Source organism: Sphaerodactylus townsendi, linkage group LG03, assembly GCF_021028975.2.
Source record: "Sphaerodactylus townsendi isolate TG3544 linkage group LG03, MPM_Stown_v2.3, whole genome shotgun sequence".
Lineage (NCBI taxonomy): Eukaryota > Metazoa > Chordata > Lepidosauria > Squamata > Sphaerodactylidae > Sphaerodactylus > Sphaerodactylus townsendi.
This window is the reverse complement of record NC_059427.1, coordinates 152,332,768-152,350,265: the sequence shown is the minus strand read 5'-3', so window position 1 is coordinate 152,350,265 and position 17,498 is coordinate 152,332,768. Positions and strand designations below refer to the sequence as shown.

At 45.8% G+C, this 17,498-nt stretch overlaps 1 protein-coding gene across 1 annotated transcript in view; it reads right to left on the bottom strand.

Annotated features, from left to right (window-relative positions):
- Positions 1-275: 275 nt before the first annotated feature.
- The window catches only part of LOC125427934 (collagen alpha-1(XI) chain-like), a 46,779-nt gene continuing 29,556 nt past the window's right edge, over positions 276-17,498 (bottom strand). Inside the window, exons 2-3 of the mRNA XM_048487503.1 lie at positions 2,383-2,550; positions 276-493 (exon numbers count right to left, since the gene is read on the bottom strand). Of these exons, the coding sequence (XP_048343460.1) occupies positions 276-493; positions 2,383-2,550 (386 nt within the window). The remainder of the gene's footprint in view (positions 494-2,382; positions 2,551-17,498) is intronic.

The window sequence follows — 17,498 nt, the reverse complement described above, 5'->3', positions numbered from 1 at the left end:
AACNGTTGCTTTGGAGAGTGGACTCTATGGCATTATACTCCACTGAGATCTCTCCCCTTCCCAAACTTCACTTCTAAACCTCCAGGAAATTCCCAACCCAGAGCTGGCGACCCTACATGAATCCAACCCCCTGAATGGCTCTGATCTGAATTAATGCCATGAGCAATTCAAATCAGCTCAAAAAGAGCTGAGAATAATATCCAGCTTTCCAGCCTCTCCTCTGTTTTGATCCTCACACCCGTACTCTTGAGAGCTTCTTCCAACCCACCCGACACTCACTTGCCATCAGCCAAGTTGACTCTTCGAAAGTGAGGATAGTCCTCGGGCACTGGGTGGCCATGCTGATCTTCATACAGAAAGACAGGTGAGCGTCCGATCTCTACGCCAAGCTGCTGTACTCCCCGCACATCATACACAGAAAGCACAAAAGACTGGCTGCCTTTGAGGGCTCGTAGTGTAGTAAGCACCGAGAAATCCACGGGGAAGGGACCATCTGCAAGGGAAGATGCAAAGTGTTACAACATGAGCTAGCAAAAACTCCCTTGTTCCCTGCATCTGCCTGTATCTTTTGATTCCCGCCTTTCTAACCTTGGCCTGGACAGCTATCAGATGCTGTGTCTATAGTAACAGGGCAATATCCAGAACCCCAAGATATTCCTTTTAAAAAGACCATGTTTCCAGCCATAATGCCTACCAAAACAGTCTTGCAGATAATGCCCAGAAAAAGTACGAAGATGGGAGTTGATGTTATGAAGTAAGCGGCATCTAAGCTATGTGATGATGGCAAAAAGTACTGTTGAGTACTTATAGCCGACTAACAGTAACTCTGTAAGGTTTCCAAGGCTAGAGATACATGGAAGAATTTTGCCATTGTCTGGCTGTGCATAATGACCCTGGACTTCTTTAATGATCTCCCATCTAAGGACTGACAAGAATTCCAACTGATCTCTAGATGACCTACTTAGCTTCTGAGATCTGACAAGATGAAGCAAGTCTGGGCCACCGAGGTCAGGGCAAGCTCCATGTGTTTGTGTGTGCGCACGTGTGTTTGTGTGTGTGTTGGGGGTAAAGTGCTGTCAAGTCACAGCAGATGTATAGCAACCCCTCATGGGGTTTTCAAGGCAAGTGATTAAGCCGAGGTGGTTTTCCATAGCCTTCCTCTGCAGAGCCTTCCTTGGTGGTTTCCCTTCCAAGTACCGACCCAGCTTAGCTTTTAAGATCTGATAAGATTGAGCTATCCCATCCCATATCTGGCAAGCTATATGGCACCTGGCACCATACCACCACCACCCCAAAATCAAGTTGCTGTATCCAAGGCTCAGTTCTCATTGAAGGGCAGTCTTCAGTATCATTTAAAATTGCAGGTGTAGCTCACATGATTGAATACTCCTACATACTTCTTATGTTTTTAATTCCTCCATATAGGAAGCTAATATGAGGCTAACTATAACTCTTCTGTGAAAGATGATTCTTTTTTATATATGGAGGGTCATTCAGTTGTGTGAACCCTTTACTTGGTGCAACTTGGTTAATCATCTCCAGGCTAAGACACACATTATGCTGGAGAATCCCCCCCCACACACACACACACACATGATTTTTACCCTTAAGTTTGTGGTAGTTCCTACTTAGTGCTGTGGCCTCAATCCTCATCAAACAGCCCTGCCTGGTAAGACCAATGTTACCATGGGACAGTCATAGGTGGAGACCTGGCAACCCTCGGGTGGAGTGTGAGGAGAGCAGGGCTTGGGGAGGGACCACGTTGTCGTATAATGCTACCGAGTCCACCCTCCAAAGCATCCACTTTCTCCAGGAAAACCAATCTCTGCCATCTAGAGATCAGTTGGAATTCTAGGAGAATTCCTGGTTCCACCTGGAGGTTGGCAACCCTACAGAAGAAGAAGAAGAAGAAGAAGAAGAAGAAGAAGAAGAAGAAGAAGAAGAAGAAGAAGAAGAAGAAGAAGAAGAAGAAGAAGAAGAAGAAGAAGAAGAAGAAGAAGAAGAAGAAGTAGAGGAGGAGGAGGAGGAGGAGGAGGAGGAGGAGTTTGGATTTATATCCCTCCTTTTCTCTCCTGTAAGGAGACTCAAGGTGGATTACAAGCTCCTCTCCCTTCCTCTCCCCACAACAGACACCTTGTAAGGTAGGTGGGGCTGAGAGAGTTCCCAAGAACTGTGACTAGCCCAAGGTCACCCAGCAGGAATGTTGGAGTGCAGAAACACACCTGGTTCACCAGATAAAACTCTGCCACTCAGGTGGAGAGTGAGAAATCAAACCCGGTTCTCCAAATTAGAATGTGTCTTTCTCGCAGGTCCTCCTAACTCTTGCTTGTCAACTTTGATGCAATACGCCCCCTACTTTAGCATGCCGCGTTCTCCCATTACCTGGGAAGAGGTGCCTGGTGGGGATACTGAAGTGGGTCTTGTTCTCCAGGCGTAAGGCCAGGTCGCTTTCCTCTGATCCGTTCCTCTGGGGGCAGATCCCTGCAGCGATGGAGACCCCGTCCTTGCCCTCCCGCACACCAAATGCCTGGAGCACATCCACTAGGCCATCTGGAATGGAAACACAACATTTTTTAAAAAAACAAAATTAACCCTTTTTTGGGGTTGCATTTCATAACAAAAGTTGTCAAAGCGAGCCATCCAACTCCCCACCCCACGCAAGGCAAAAACAGAGCCGGAAAAACAACAGCAGTTTGTTCCTCTGATCGCCTCTTTTCTAGGATAAAGGCTATGGTTGTCACACGCCACAGAGCTGAAATAAACGCAAGCAAGACACAGATGTTGGTTTCCCAGAGGTTTGACAGCACTGCGGACGAGTGATTGCTGATTGTGATGAATACACTCCTCCAACAGGTGCTGCAGGTTCTTATAATGTTCCTGTCAAAACTGTTTTACCAGAAGCAAAAAAAAATGTGCATATCTTTGTGGGAAATGAATCCTTGCAAACTATTTTCACTTCTCTAATAGAAACTACTGTCTGTCTCTAGCTTAGTATTAAGGTACACACAAGAAGATGCCTTATACTGAATCAGGCCACTGGTCCATCAACACCAGTATTGCCTACTAAGACTGGCAGCAGCTGGAGCCTTTCACTTCCTACCAAAGGCACCTGGTGAGCTCCCAAAGGCACCTGGTGAGCTCCCAAAGGCACCTGGTGGGCCACTGCGAGTAGCAGAGAGCTGGACTAGATGGACCTTGGTCTGATCCAGCTGGCTTGTTCTTATGTTCTACCAGGTCCTTTTAACTAGAGATGCCGGGGACTGAACCTGAGACCTTCTGCAAACAAGGCAGATGGCTCTACCACTAAGCCGCAGTGCAGCCCCTCCTTGGCATTGGGTGTGGTGCTAGAGAAGTGTGGGGGAGGATAATCCCCTTGCCACAACATTATAGTTATTGAAGAGGGAGACTTATGCTAATTCTGCATGTTCTATTTTGTGCTCCCCAAACATTGGGGTGTTGGGTAGGGCACGTTTCCATTGCAGGAGAAGGCACATTTTGCCAGTGTGGTGATCAAGTTGTTTACAGGGACGAAGGAGCAAGAACAACTGGCAGGGATGCTACTCCTAACACATTATCCCGGGTCTGTCCCAAAGTATATTCCAAGATGGCCATTGTCAAGAGCAGTCAGATTGCCCAACAAAGCCCATTACACCCCTTCAACAGCCAATCCACACCAAGAGTCGGAGGGGGGCGGGGGATGACACAGCCATTCATTCCTCTGTGGCCATTGCCAGATTTAGCTGAAGAGAGGCCTTAGGCTATTCTACTTGTGCGGTCCCTCCCAATCACCTACACCCAAGACTAGGGGAAGATGGAAGAGTGTTTTAAACATAATTGAGTAAAGCTGAGGATGATGATGACGGGTGTATAAAATTCTGCAATTTACAATCCCTCCTCTAAAAGACATAAGATGTTGTTGCTAAATGCCATAGTGATTGGGGGGAAATGCTTAAATGTTAAAATTGTGTAAAACTTTTGCGTTATGACAGCATGTATGTAAGAAAGGCCCAGGGGAATGTGAAAAATATTATACACCTTTGTCAGAGGCCCCCTACATTTTAAGGCCCCAGCAGAGATGTTTCTAGGGAAAATGTAGCCCGGTGCAAAATCTGAGTTTTTCAATTCCCCCCCCCCCCCCCACACACACACAATGGGCGGCTGCCCTCCACCACATTTTCTTTTAAGTCACTGTACGGACCCAGAGGGGAAGAAGGGTTAGGGTTAGAAGAAGGGGTGTGGGGGCAATTTTCTGCCGCCACGTGACTAAATGGCCACAGCCTGGGGACATTTGACCCCCTATGTCCGCCTGGGCAGTTCACCCCTGGGCCCCAAGCTTCAGCCTGCCAATCCAGCACTGTCTGTGGCTCATAACTAAATGCCATGGCTCACATTAGTGCAGACAATCTAGGCAGCATGGCACCCGTCAGCTCTTATGACGTCCTTGTTTGATGTGCAACTCAGGGGGTATTTTGTGTGGGTTCAGTTCGGGGCACATGTGCCATCTTGCAAGCACCAGGAACAAATCAGTCTACATCAATCAGCCTTATTTTAGGCATGCCTTTAAAGTCACACAGAACCTCCTGCCAGTCACATAGAATAACAGTCATTTTGGCTATGTAGTCACAATCAGCTGTAATTATTACGACCATCATAAATATACTTGAAACCAGTGGGTTAAAAAAGGAGCTCTACTTTTGCTTACTTAAATAATTTATAGCCCACCTGTCTCTCCACCCAAGGTGACTCACGTCATTTTGTCCTCACAACAAGCCTGTGAGGTGCATTAGGCTGAGAGCGTGTGATTGGCCCAAAGTCACCCAATCAGCTTACATGGCAAGAGTGGAAGTTTGAACCCAGGTTTCCCAGATATTAGTCTGACGGTCTTAACCACGATAACACACTGGTTCTTCTTCCCTTGTAACTGTTATGTAACCAACCAGAATTCAAGAAGACAAAAACATAGCTAATCCAAACAACTGGACTTGACGTTGCATCATGTTCTGGACTGGAGCCAAGAAGCTTTGATGATCCAGGTGGCTTGCTTTCACTTCATTCAAGGGCTCATGGAAACAGCCTGTCTTTCTCTTCACCCCCTGGTTCAAGAAAGCTCTTTTAAGTCAGTATTTGATTGGCCAGGATGTTCCAAAGTGGCCAAGATGGAAACCTAAGGCCTGGTTGTTGGTGTATGAAAGTTTCAGCACTCCAGTCATGAAACAGTTAATGATGTTTGTCAGTAATCATTAACTAGATTGGCATAGCCAATAGGGGCATCAAGTAACTAGTTACCTGCATTCATGAGGTGATCTATTGATTGTTATTGGTTAATCAATATATTGCCATGTAGAATGTGCCACAAGTCATGTAGGCAATTGAGAGGAAGTTGTAAAGTAACTTCCCTTCTTTGTTCTCAGTGAGTCACACTTTTTACAGCATAGAAGCAACATGTAGATCAGCTTAGAGAGGACTGTTTATTGTTTTCTATCCTAGTAACCCTTAGCTATCTTTTTTTCCTCAGTAAACCTTATTTTAAGCAAAACAACAGCATCTGTGATTATTTTACTCTGTTTACCATATGTTTATTTTCACCCACTACTGATCTAATCATAGAATCATAGATTCTACACAGACAACAGAGTGAGGTGGTAGAACCATTCCAGATGGTCACATTTTTAACATGTAGAACATTCCCCCATGTAGAAACTCCCTAGACTGAAAAAAAAATCAGGAAGAACGGTTCTTACCCAGTGCTTTCTACAGTTTGCTAGATTTCCACTTACAGACGGGTCATTAATGTGGGCAAACTCTGACATAATGGAACCCCTCTATAGTGAAGTGGAATGCTCCATTCCACTACCTCACCAATCTGCTGCCACATTGCCCTCTTATTCTACTTCATGCATAGACCAGCCCCCTGTTCCAAAGTGGCCAGGAGTTATAACTGCACATGGAAATACACATCAAGTGGCCTCTGTACATCAATGTGTAAATACAGAAAGAAACACCCAGAGATCGGATGGAAAGGGATGAGATGCCTTTTAAACATGATACAGTGTTAATGTCCAGTTTAATTTTGTTGACAGTTAGAGTTTTAAGTAGGGTTTCACAGGTGACTCTTACAATGGTGACAAACTCAGGCCCTCCAGATGTTCATGGACTACAATTCCCAGCAGCCCCTGCTAGCATGGCCAATTGGCCCTGCTGGCATGGGCTGATGGGAATAGTAATCCATGAACACCTGGAGGGCCTGAGTTTGACACCTAAATGTAAATACTGTATTGATGTTGATAAATGACTGTAAGATGGGTTTTTATACTAGTCATTGACCGTAAAGAAATAAATAGATCAAGCGGCCTTATACTGAATCAGGCCATTGGTCCATCCAGGTCACCACTGTCTACTGTGAATGGCCATGGCTCCCCAAGGTCTCAGGCAGAAGTGTTTCACATCACAGACTACCTGGTCCTTTTAAAGTGGAGATGCTGGAGATACAACCTGGGACCTTCTCCAAACAAATCAGATGCTCTTCCTCCGAGCCCTGGCTCCTCTCATGCCGAATTAATGGGCTGAGGGTTTCCACAGACGGGTTCATCCCAAGCCATCAGAAGTCAGCCATCCATCATGACACTTTTCCCTAGGAGCAGCGGGACGTTCCTGCCCAGAGGTTCTGCAAGGATGACTAATGCCAGGCCTCCCTGGCTCCGACAAGGAGCAACTGCCTCCCCATGCCTGGTGAAGTCAATCTTGTCACAAGCCTTCATTTCCTCCTCATGCAAAATAATCCTCTCAAGCTCTGGCCGGCTGCCCAACCTGTGGGCGTCCCCAGCATTGGCGGCAGATCCAGGGCTAACACAACAGGCTGCTGGCCTAAGAACCCTTCCAGTTAACATTTCTGGCTCCAAATCAGTCACAATCTAGATAGATCCTGTAGAGCTGCCCAGCTGGGAGATCAGGGATGAAAGGGATATTGATAAATGGTCGAGTGGGTATCCCCAATGTGTCAGTAGCAGTAAGCCGACCTCTGATCCTCCAGCGGGTTGCCTTTGTTCTTGTGCGCTCGGGCACTCCTGCCTGAGCAGGATATGTCTTCTAGGGGTGCAGGAGATGTTCTGTGCTCTTCCAGCATGGGAGGAAGCCCAAACACTTTGCTCTCATTGTACTGAACAATGCCCATATTTTCACGCACTGTAGCATTCATATTGGGAAGCCAGACACCACTCCCCCCACCAATGACGTTGGACCATGATCCGGGAGGATCAGTTGCCAAAGGCATGCACTGATGGACTGAGCTTTAGTCTCAGAACCCAAACAAGCTTGGCCTGAGCCATAACAGGAGCTACCAGTTGCTTTCAATACCAAAGAAGAAGAAGAGAGGAAGAGTTTGGATTTATATCCCCCCTTTCTCTCCTGTAAGGAGACTCAAAGGGGCTGACAATCTCCTTTCCCTTCCCCCCGCCCTCCCTCCCACAACAAACATCCTGTGAGGTGGGTAGGGTTGAGAGAGCTCCAAAGAACAGTGACTAGCCCAAGGTCACCCAGCTGGTATGTGGTGGATTGTACAAGCTCATCTGGTTCACCAGATAAGCCTCCACAACTCAAGTGGCTGTGAGTGGGGAATCAAACCCGGTTCTCCAGATTAGAGTGCACCTGCTCTTAACCACTACACCACGCTGGCTCTCTAAAGACAACATTTTCTCTGATCATTACTCAGTTACTAACACCCATTCCCATCCACCCCTCTGATTGTAGGTCAATAAGTCCTTCTTCCTTGATGCTGGATCATCACATATTATGATTGCAGTTGTAATTAATAATTTATAGTATGCTTTTTTCACTGGGACTCAAGGTATATTACAAGTATGATTTTTTTAAAAAAAAGTTCCAGTCAAATAGTAACTACATTATGAGCTCTGACAGCAACACTTGATTCTTACAGCAAAATTTCCTAGTTAAACAACATCGCATGGTTGGGCTAGGATTGTAGAACAGGGCAGAGAAGAACAATCCGTACAGAGATGTCTGTTTAAAGCGGCAAGTCAACCAGCTTAGGAAAAACTTTATCCTGAATCCAGATCCATTACACCTCAAATCCACTACCTCAACAAGTAAACTCTTCCGAACAATCCTATTTTATACATTTTATGAAATGATAGAAGTGTGGGAGCCTTTGTTATAGCCTAGGCATATGGTTCCATAATGTATATTCTCATATAGGACTATGTAAATGTATGCTAAAACAATGCACTATTAGCTGACAGAGGAGGAGGAGGAGGAGGAGGAGGAGGAGGAGGAGGAGGAGGAGAAGGAGAAGGAGAAGAAGAAGAAGAAGAAGAAGAAGAAGAAGGAGAAGGTGGAGAAGGTGGTGGAGGAGGAGGAGGAGGAGAAGGAGGAGAAGGAGGAGAGGAAGGAGGAGGAGGAGAATGAGGAGGAGGAGGAGGAGAAGGAGGAGGAGAGGAAGAAGGAGGAGGAGGAGGAGAAGGAAAAGAAGGAGGAAGAGGAGGAGGAGGAGGAGGAGGAGGAGGAGGAGGAGGAGGAGGAGAAGAAGAAGAAGAAGAAGAAGAAGAAGAAGAAGAAGAAGAAGAAGAAGAAGAAGAAAAGGGGCTAATAATTTCCTTTCCCTCCCCCCCCCCCAACAAACACCCTGTGAGGGGCTGAGAGAGATCCAAAGAACTGTGACTAGCCCAAGGTCACCCAGCTGCCATGTGTTGGAGGGCCCAAGTTCACTAGATAAGCCTCCACAGCTCAAGTGGTAAAGCAGTGAATCAAACCCGGTTCTCCAGATTAGAGTGCACCGGCTCTTAACCACTACACCACTGCTGACAAACTGCAGTGGGGAGAACTGAAATTTTTCTGGCTTGGGTTTTTAAAACCCGAAAAAATGTTGAATTTTTTTGAAAAACTTGAAAGACTTCGTAAAAATCTGGATAAAGTTGATGCACATTGACTTCACCGAAAATTTATGGGTTTTAAAAACCCAAATTTGAAATGTACTGAGCACCATTTTGTGTGTGTGCGCTCAGCCCTAGTAAAGGTTAGATGAGGATCTGGAAGGCCCATGTTCATATCTCTGTCTGCCATGAAACCTGGCTGGGTGACCTTGGGCCAACAATCACACACTCTGCCTGGCCTACCTCACAGGGTTGTTATGAGGAAAGAAAGGAGAGCAGAAGAATGTTAGTTGCTTTGTTTCCCCAGTGGGGAGAAAGATGCAACAATTTATGTTGCATCTGTCTCCCCACTGGGGAAGCAAAGCAAGTAAACACATAAACTCAAATGTATGTATTGGAATGTGACACGGAGTGAGACACGGTTGGCGTGAGGGATCGTGGCCTGTCCTCACGTCCCTCCCTGGGGTGATGGAACTGGAGAGGCTGTGTGCATGCCCCACCACCCTTACAGGGATAGGGGAATGTATTACCAAAATATCTCCTGCTTTTAATGAGGTCGCCAAGAGACTTCCCTTTTGAGGTGGGGGGATGAAACTTTGCAGACAGTGGGAGAGGCACAGTAGCCCTGGGAGGATACAGAGCGTTCTCCCATTACTTTCCACCAAATTCTTTCTGCCCCCAGCAGAGAGATGGGAACATCCAAAATTGCATCTCTGCTCCTTCTCCCATGCTCCTTTGACCTAGTTCCATGATCCCATTTCTGGCCAAAGATGCTCTCGCTGGGATCTTTGTATCTGCTCTCTACGGCTTCACCCCCAGTCCCTGGCCAAGCAAATCTTTCCATGGGATTTCCACAGTACCTTCCCCTGCCAGCTGCATGCTGAGATGGCAACTGGGTACGGGAGGTGTGGGACCCCCCCCCCACCGCCTCCCACCATTTCCTAGCACAGAGATGCTGAACTGGAAAATGTGACTTGAGGAACAGAGTCCAGGCAACCTCCATGAATGTCACCAGTGGTTTATGGCCGGCATTTGGAAAGACAGCGCAAGGCCTGATTTGCAGATGAAGAGCAAGGAGAACTTCAGAGAATGATAAATGACAGGGAAAGGCAGCTGTACCAACACGGGCAGAGTCGCTTGTTCTGGCTCAAAGGAATAGCATGAGCCACTTGGTGACCCCAGCCAACAATATCACAGTTAGATGCGCATAGTCAAAACAGACCCCTGCCGGGTTCAGTAGTGAGAACTGAAACACAACATGATGGATTGCATGGTGGTTAAAAGGGCTCTCAAGTCATATGTAGCGAAATAAGGAAATAAAGTGAACTATACCATTTCAGACTGCGGGGGTGGGGGTGCCATTTATATCCTTTTATTTTATTCTACTTCATTTTTGCCATCGAGTCACAAATGACTTAGGGCAGCCCCACAGGGTTTTCAAGGGACGAGATGTTCTGAGGTGGTTTGCCATTGCCTGCCTCTGCGTCAAGCCCCTGGTATTCCCTGGAGGTCTCCCATCTAAACACTTATTGGGGTCGAGGTTGAGAGTGTGTGACTGGCCCAAGATCATTCAGTCAGCTTCTATGGCTGAGTAAGGGCTTGAACTCGAGTCTCACAGGGTCTCAAAGTCTGACCCTGTAACCACTATACAACACTGCCTCTCAATGATTAAAACCGGATTAACACTTGTACAATATTTGGTTGTGGGGATGCAGTCAAAAAAGCTGTTTAACTGCCGATTAATTTTTTAATGGAATTCAGGTGAAATCAGCGTTCCGATTCCATGCAGTCATGAAAATGCAGATCCAAAGATGGGAACTGTAATCCATAACATCTGGAGAGCCATGAGTTTGACACCTATGCCCCAGAGGAGCTGATCTCTGCAGCCTGGAGGTTAGACATAATTCTAGGAAATATCCAGGCCCTACCTGGAAATTGGCAACACTACCCATTGCAGACATTTTGTTTTGAAATTTACTGCATGTTCTCAAAGTTTCAAAAGTGCTCACAAGTTCAACAAGGATCTAACCCTAACCCTGGTATATACAAAGAACCCAAAATAGCCTTCCATCAAAAAGAAAACCTATCAAAAAGAAAACTGGCACCATTTCAATAGTCTGCAAAGGAGGTGCTCTGGAAAAGGCCATTTGGCATGACCTAGGAAAGATGGCGCCATGCCCTCTGCATCTCTTCAGACAAATTGTTCCAAAGCCCTGGTCCTGCCACTGTGGCTACCCAGGCCAACATGCCTGGACCTGACTTAAAAGAGGATACAAAATCTAGGAGCTTTGGGGAATGCAACTGACATACAAGAGATGTAGACCTGGCAATTGTGTCTGTGAGAGAATAGTCATTTCTCTGTAGTTAAGACTACAATGTCCATGATCCAGCATAAGTGTGAATGAGGCACATATGCACAAGTAGCCTCTGGAAGGGTTCAACCAAAGCAAGCAACAGACAACAAGGAAAGAGGAGCAGGGCTGCTAATGCAATCAATCCAAACACAAACAGGCAGATAGATTTCCCACGGAAATCCGCTGCTCAGCGCCAGCAGAGTGTAATTGAACATGGAATTCTGCCGGAAAGTTTCACACATGCCTCTTGAATTAATTATTAATGTGGTTTGACTTTGGTCATGTGAAAGTAGGAGAGGACAAATGCATTTTTGTGCTCACATTCCAAACGCAAAGCAACATGGGTAAAAGGAGAGGTTTTTTCTCCCATATGTAATCAAGGGGTTGGACAAAACTTCACATCAGAAGCCAAAGGGGAGAGAGACTGCAGGCTCATTTAGGACTCCCAGCTGCCTGGGAGCATGTATTCATGCGAGCAAGCATGCCGGGTAAGCCAAGAGCTCGTGGATCTTGGCTGCAGGAACATCTGCAATCTTGAAAGCACATTTTTCCAGCGCCTCACACAGGGGAAGTGGCCACGGCCAAGATCAGTGGGCTCTTGGCTCGTGTGGCAGAGTTGCTCATGTAAACACACACCCAGATACTGCCAGGATCTGACCCTCTGTCTGCTGCTAGAAGATAATAGGCCATTACGCTTCAGAGCAACCTGTCATTTAGATTAAGAACATCCTGAGATGATTGGTGGGGGACCAAAACCATAAATATCCTCTTTTGCTTCCACCGAAGCAGATTTACAAATGTCATAGATAACTGACTCTGTCCCAAGAGTCTGGAACTATGAAGTGAAAACTCCCAGGTTTTTGTAAACAGAAAAATAAAAACGGCTCCTGCTGTGCATTAAGGGAAGCAAATATGCTTTGGTTTGTGCGTAGGAAGATGTTGCCGAAGTTTGCCTTTTAATCAAATGTCAGGAGTCCTGAAAGAATCAAATGTCAGGAGTCCTGAAAGACTGCATCAATAGGTGGGTCACATCAGAGGGGCAGAGATGATGAGGCAGAGGAGGAGGATTAGGGGTGGCCACAGAAATGGCCACTGTGTGAAGGCAGAGGTTCCTCCTCCATGTAAATGGTTGCCTATGTAGCTCTCATTCATGTGGTATGTACAAGAGCATTTGCAGTGGCAATGGAGCTTCCACATAGGGCAGGGGTCTGCAACCTGTGGCTCTCTAGATGTTCATGAACTACAATTCCCATCAGCCCCTGCCAGCATGGCCAATTGGCTGATGGGAATTGTAGTTCATGAACATCTGGAGAGCCGCAGGTTGCAGACCCCTGACATAGGGCATGCCCCTAAGCCAACCTATGGTGCTCCAGATATTCATGGACTACAATTCCCATCAGTCCCTGCCAGCATGGCCAATTGGCTTTCTTGGCTTTCTTCTGAGGTTCTTCACCCAATGTGAGCCCGATTAGAGGAACCCTGGAGGAGGAGCCAGCCCTGGACTTCAGCCTGATGCCAGGGTCTGACAAACCTACAGATCTTGCAGGATCTTGCATGACATTTTGCATTTTCCTGTATTCTTCCATCATTCTTCCATTTTCCTGTATTCTTCTCCTCAATGCAGAAGATATCTGAGTTGATTTTCAGGTGTGTCAACAAAGAACAGAGCCGGGACAGGAAAAGGGAAACAGAAAATAGTGGGATGCTTGCTTAGCAAGAATGAGAGAGGGGGAGGCGGATTCACAGAGCTTGGCCTGGGAACTGATGCAGTAATCAGGAACCACAAGTAGCTTGGAAAAAATTCATTGTGGGTGGTCTCTGGCAGTGTGTCATTTCCAGCCTTGATGTTTTCTGCCCCAAAGCACAGCTGATCTCAGGCCCTGACTCCCATATTCAGGATCTTGAGAACAGACTGTGCTGGAACCAAATACAGTGGAGGAGGGGGTTTCACCAAGCTTCTAGTTCTCACTGAGATGGTTAACCTGGTTCTGGAGTCTACCACTGCAGATTGCAGATGGGAGCTCGTGTGATTGGCTGGTTCTTGGTATTTTCGCATAAAATATAAAGCTACCAAGGGAGAGGATTCCTCCCTGGTCTTCCATGAGTGGCAATCTCTTTTGGTTTTCTCCACCAAATATTCTCCCACCTACAGGCTGAAGCAGAATAGCTCAGATGCAGCGAGCATTAAATGAACGTAAATGAGGTGGCGTTTAGGCAAAATGTATATATCAAGCACGTGAAGAAGATAGCACTAACAAAAGGAGACAATAAAATTGCCCCAAGTTTTGTTGCAGAATGGGCTTAAAGTTACTTCATGAGATTCATGAATGAGTGGGGATTTGAATTCAGGCCTCCTCATGCCTAATTGGGCACACTAACCACTATACCCCACTGCCTGCTCTCTTTACAGGGACAGCTCTTTCTCTCCATCCTGATCTTATCCAGAAATTTCACTCCCACTATTAGCATCCTCTGATGCTGGGACTCAGATGCAAATTCAGCAACAGACTGGAAGATGAAAAGACTGAGTTCCAATTCACACACTGTCAGTACTGGGCAGTTACTAATTTTCCATGATAGCCCAGGCTATCCCAATCTCATCAGATCTCAGAGACTCAGAGAAAAAAAAAAAAAAAAAAGGATTATGAGGAACACATGGCTGTGAACATCAAAACCAGCAACAAACAGTTCTTCAAGTACATCAAAAGCAGGAAGCCAGCAAGGGTTTTAGGCCCGGGTTAGGATGACAGCGGAACAAAGGGTAAGCAAAAGATGACAGGGAGATTGCAGAAAGTTGAATGAATTCTTTGCATCTGTCTTCACCCAAGAGGAGGTGAGGAAAATTCCTGCACCTGAACCAAGCTTCTTAGGAGGCGAATCCGAGGAACTAACAAAGATAGTGGTAGACAAGGAAGAAGTTCTGGCAGCCATTGATAAATCCAAATGTTACCAAATCCCTGGCCCAGATTGTATTCAAGAGTTCTTAAAGAGCTCAAGCATGAAATTGCTGATCTTCACTTTAATATGCAACTTATCCTTGAAATCAGGCTCCATCCCTGAAGACTGGAAGATGGCCAATGTCACACCAATCTTAAGAAAGGATCTAGTGGGGACCCGAAATTACAGGCCAGTCAGTTTGACACATCTGTTCCTTGGTAAATTAGTAGAATCTGTCATTAAAGATAAAATTATAAAACATGTAGAAAAGCAAAGACTCCGCTGAGAAAGAGCCGCATGGCTTTTGCAGAGGCAACCTGTCTTACAAACTTACTAGAGTTCTTGGAGGATGTAAACAGGCATGTGGATAAGTGGTATCCAGTGGACATTGTCTACTTGGATTTCCAAAAGGCTTTGACAAAGTTCCTCACCAGAGACTATTGAGAAAAACTCAGCAATGAAGGAATAAGAGGGAAGTCCTCCCATGGATTAAAAACTGGTTGTAAAACAGGAAGCAAAGAGTGGGTGTAAATGGGAAATTCTCGCAGAATGGGTATAGGAGGGTGTCCCCTGCTGATCCGGTGATTGGGGACCAGTGCTCTTTAACCTATTCATAAAACGACCGGAAGTAGGGTGGGTAGCTGGTGGCCAAGCTTGCAGATGATACCAATTATGTAGGGTGGCAGGAACCACAAAGGATTGCGAGGGAGCTCCAAGCTTAATCTTGATAAATTAGGTGAGTGGGCTAAGAAAATGGCAAATGCAGTTCAATGTAGCAAAATGCAAAGTATACATAGGGCAAAAAATCCAAACTTCACATACACATGCTACAGGGGCCGCGCTATCAGTCACAGACCAGGAAAGGGATTTACAGTCTTAGTTGATAGTTCCATGGGAATGTCAACTCAATGTATGGCAGCTGTGGAAAAGGCAAACTCTATGCTGGGGATAATTAGGAAAGGAATTGAGAATGTCCTAAAAGTGATTGTCATGCCCTTATATAAAGCTGTGGTGCACCGCATCTGGAGTACTGTGTTCAGTTCTGGTCGCCACATCCTTCAAAAAAGGATATTGAAGAGATAGAAAAAAGTGCAGAGAAGGGCGTGACGAGATGATTGAGGGACTGCAGCACCTCCCTTATGAGGAAAGGCTGCAGCGCTTTGGGGACTCTCTTTAGTTGAGAGGAGACGCTCTGAGGGGGGGATATGATTGAAGTCTATAAAATCATGCATGGGGTAGAAAATGCTGACAGAGAGAAATTTTTCTCTTCTCACAATACTCAGAACCACAGGGCATTCATTGAAAATGCTAAATTGAACTAATAAAAGGAAACACCTCTTCACAACGTGATTGGTGTTTGGAATATGCTGCCACAGGAGGTGGTGATGGCCAATAACCCGGGATAGCTTTAAAAGCTGGGCTTGACAGATTTATGGAGGAGAGAAGTCGATTTATGGCTACCAATCTTGATCCTCTTGATCTGAGATTGCAAAATGCCTTAACAGTCCAGGTGCTCGGGAGCAACAGCCACAGAAGGCCATTGCTTTCACATCCTACATGTGAACTCCCAAAGGCACCTGGTGGGCCACTGCGAGTAGCAGAGAGCTGGACTAGATGGACTCTGGTCTGATCCAGCTGGCTTGTTCTTATGTTCTTATGTTCTTATGACTAAGCAGGGTCAACCCAGAGTAATAGGAAGCCTAGGATCGTGACACAGATCCAGACAATTGCAAACCATCTCTGAATGTCACTTGCCTTAATAACCCCACAGGGTCCCCAGAAGCCAGCTGTGACTTGATGGCCCCTTCCACCACCAGATCCCAGCAGTAAAATCTGTACACCAGAATCACTTTGTATGCAAGGTCAAGTTAATGCTGACCCTCCCCAACATACACACTCACGGAGAAACAATGTTGACACAGCCAGTTCCCACACGTCATGTGATTTCCTCATCCAAACATTGCGGCCTGATGGATCCAACCACAATAATCAAGCTTCAGGTCAAAACAAAACAAATCGAAAGAAAGAAAGAAAGAAAGAAAGAAAGAAAGAAAGAAAGAAAGAAAGAAAGAAAGAAAGAAAGAAAGAAAGAAAGAAAGAAAGAAAGAAAGAAAGAAAGAAAGAAAGAAAGAAAGAAAGAAAGAAAGAAAGAAAGAAAGAAAGAAAGAAAGAAAGAATAGTGAGCTAGTCAGAGGGAGAAAGTACTAATTTTTTTTTGCATTAAAAATTCTTAGAAATGATGGAAACCATTCCCCCCAACCCAGTTTTTTTTTTTTAAAACCTTTTAACCTAGCTTCAGCAGATGCTAGATTTATTTTCAGCCAAGGACACAACTTTCTGCTGAAACGCCAACAAGCAAAACTAACAGACAAAAAAAAAGAGAAAAAGGGAAATCAGCCATCCACTGGATACATGGAACATGCGGTTCCAACCAGGCCTCTTGCTGCCAGATGTTCCCAGCTGGGTATATGTCAACCTTGACTCATTTATACCACCTGACAACCACAGGCTTTTCCATTCCCAGCAGCAGAGAGGGAAATTCTTGGGTAAGCCCTGAGCCGCTGAAATCAATCCAAGAAACGCCACCTAGAGCACACAGCACAGCCAGGTGCCCTTCCTGATGACCTGTCCATGGTGCTGAAAAACACACAGCTAGCCCATGGGAGCCATTATTCTCAACCAGGATGAATACAGACTTAACTCCTGTGTGATGCCCGTTTGTCCTGAGTAAGCGCAAGGCCAAAAATAACAGAGATCAGGGAGATTAAACAAAACCACTTCTCAGTCTCATCCAGTAGATAATCTCTCACCTCACCTTCGAGTTACCAAGCTAGTGGTCCAGACAAAGAAACAAAGAAAGCCGGTAGGATGACAAACTTACTACCCAGAAGTCCCAGAGACAAGAACATTCAATACCCTTCTTCAAGCCTTTATACAGTAGACAAATCACCCAGCAGGAATGTAAGAGTGCAGAAACACATCTGGTGAACCAGATAAGCCTCTGCCACTCAGATGGAGGGGTGGGGAATCAAACCACGTTCCCCAGATTAGAATCCACCTGCTCTTAACCACTACACCACGCTGACCCATAAAACAAAACATATGATTTTTTTTCTGATTAGGTGGCCAGGCTACAGAACAGTGAACATATCTTCACAATGCCAGCTTTATAAAGATGCCTACACTGCAATAAAGATCCCTAGACCATGATATATAAAAGACGTACATTCTCACATGTTGGCTAGATCCCAGATGTTAGGGGAAGTCCACTATTTGCCACCAGAACCTAACATTTCCATTGAAGCTTGTTTTATGGTCATTT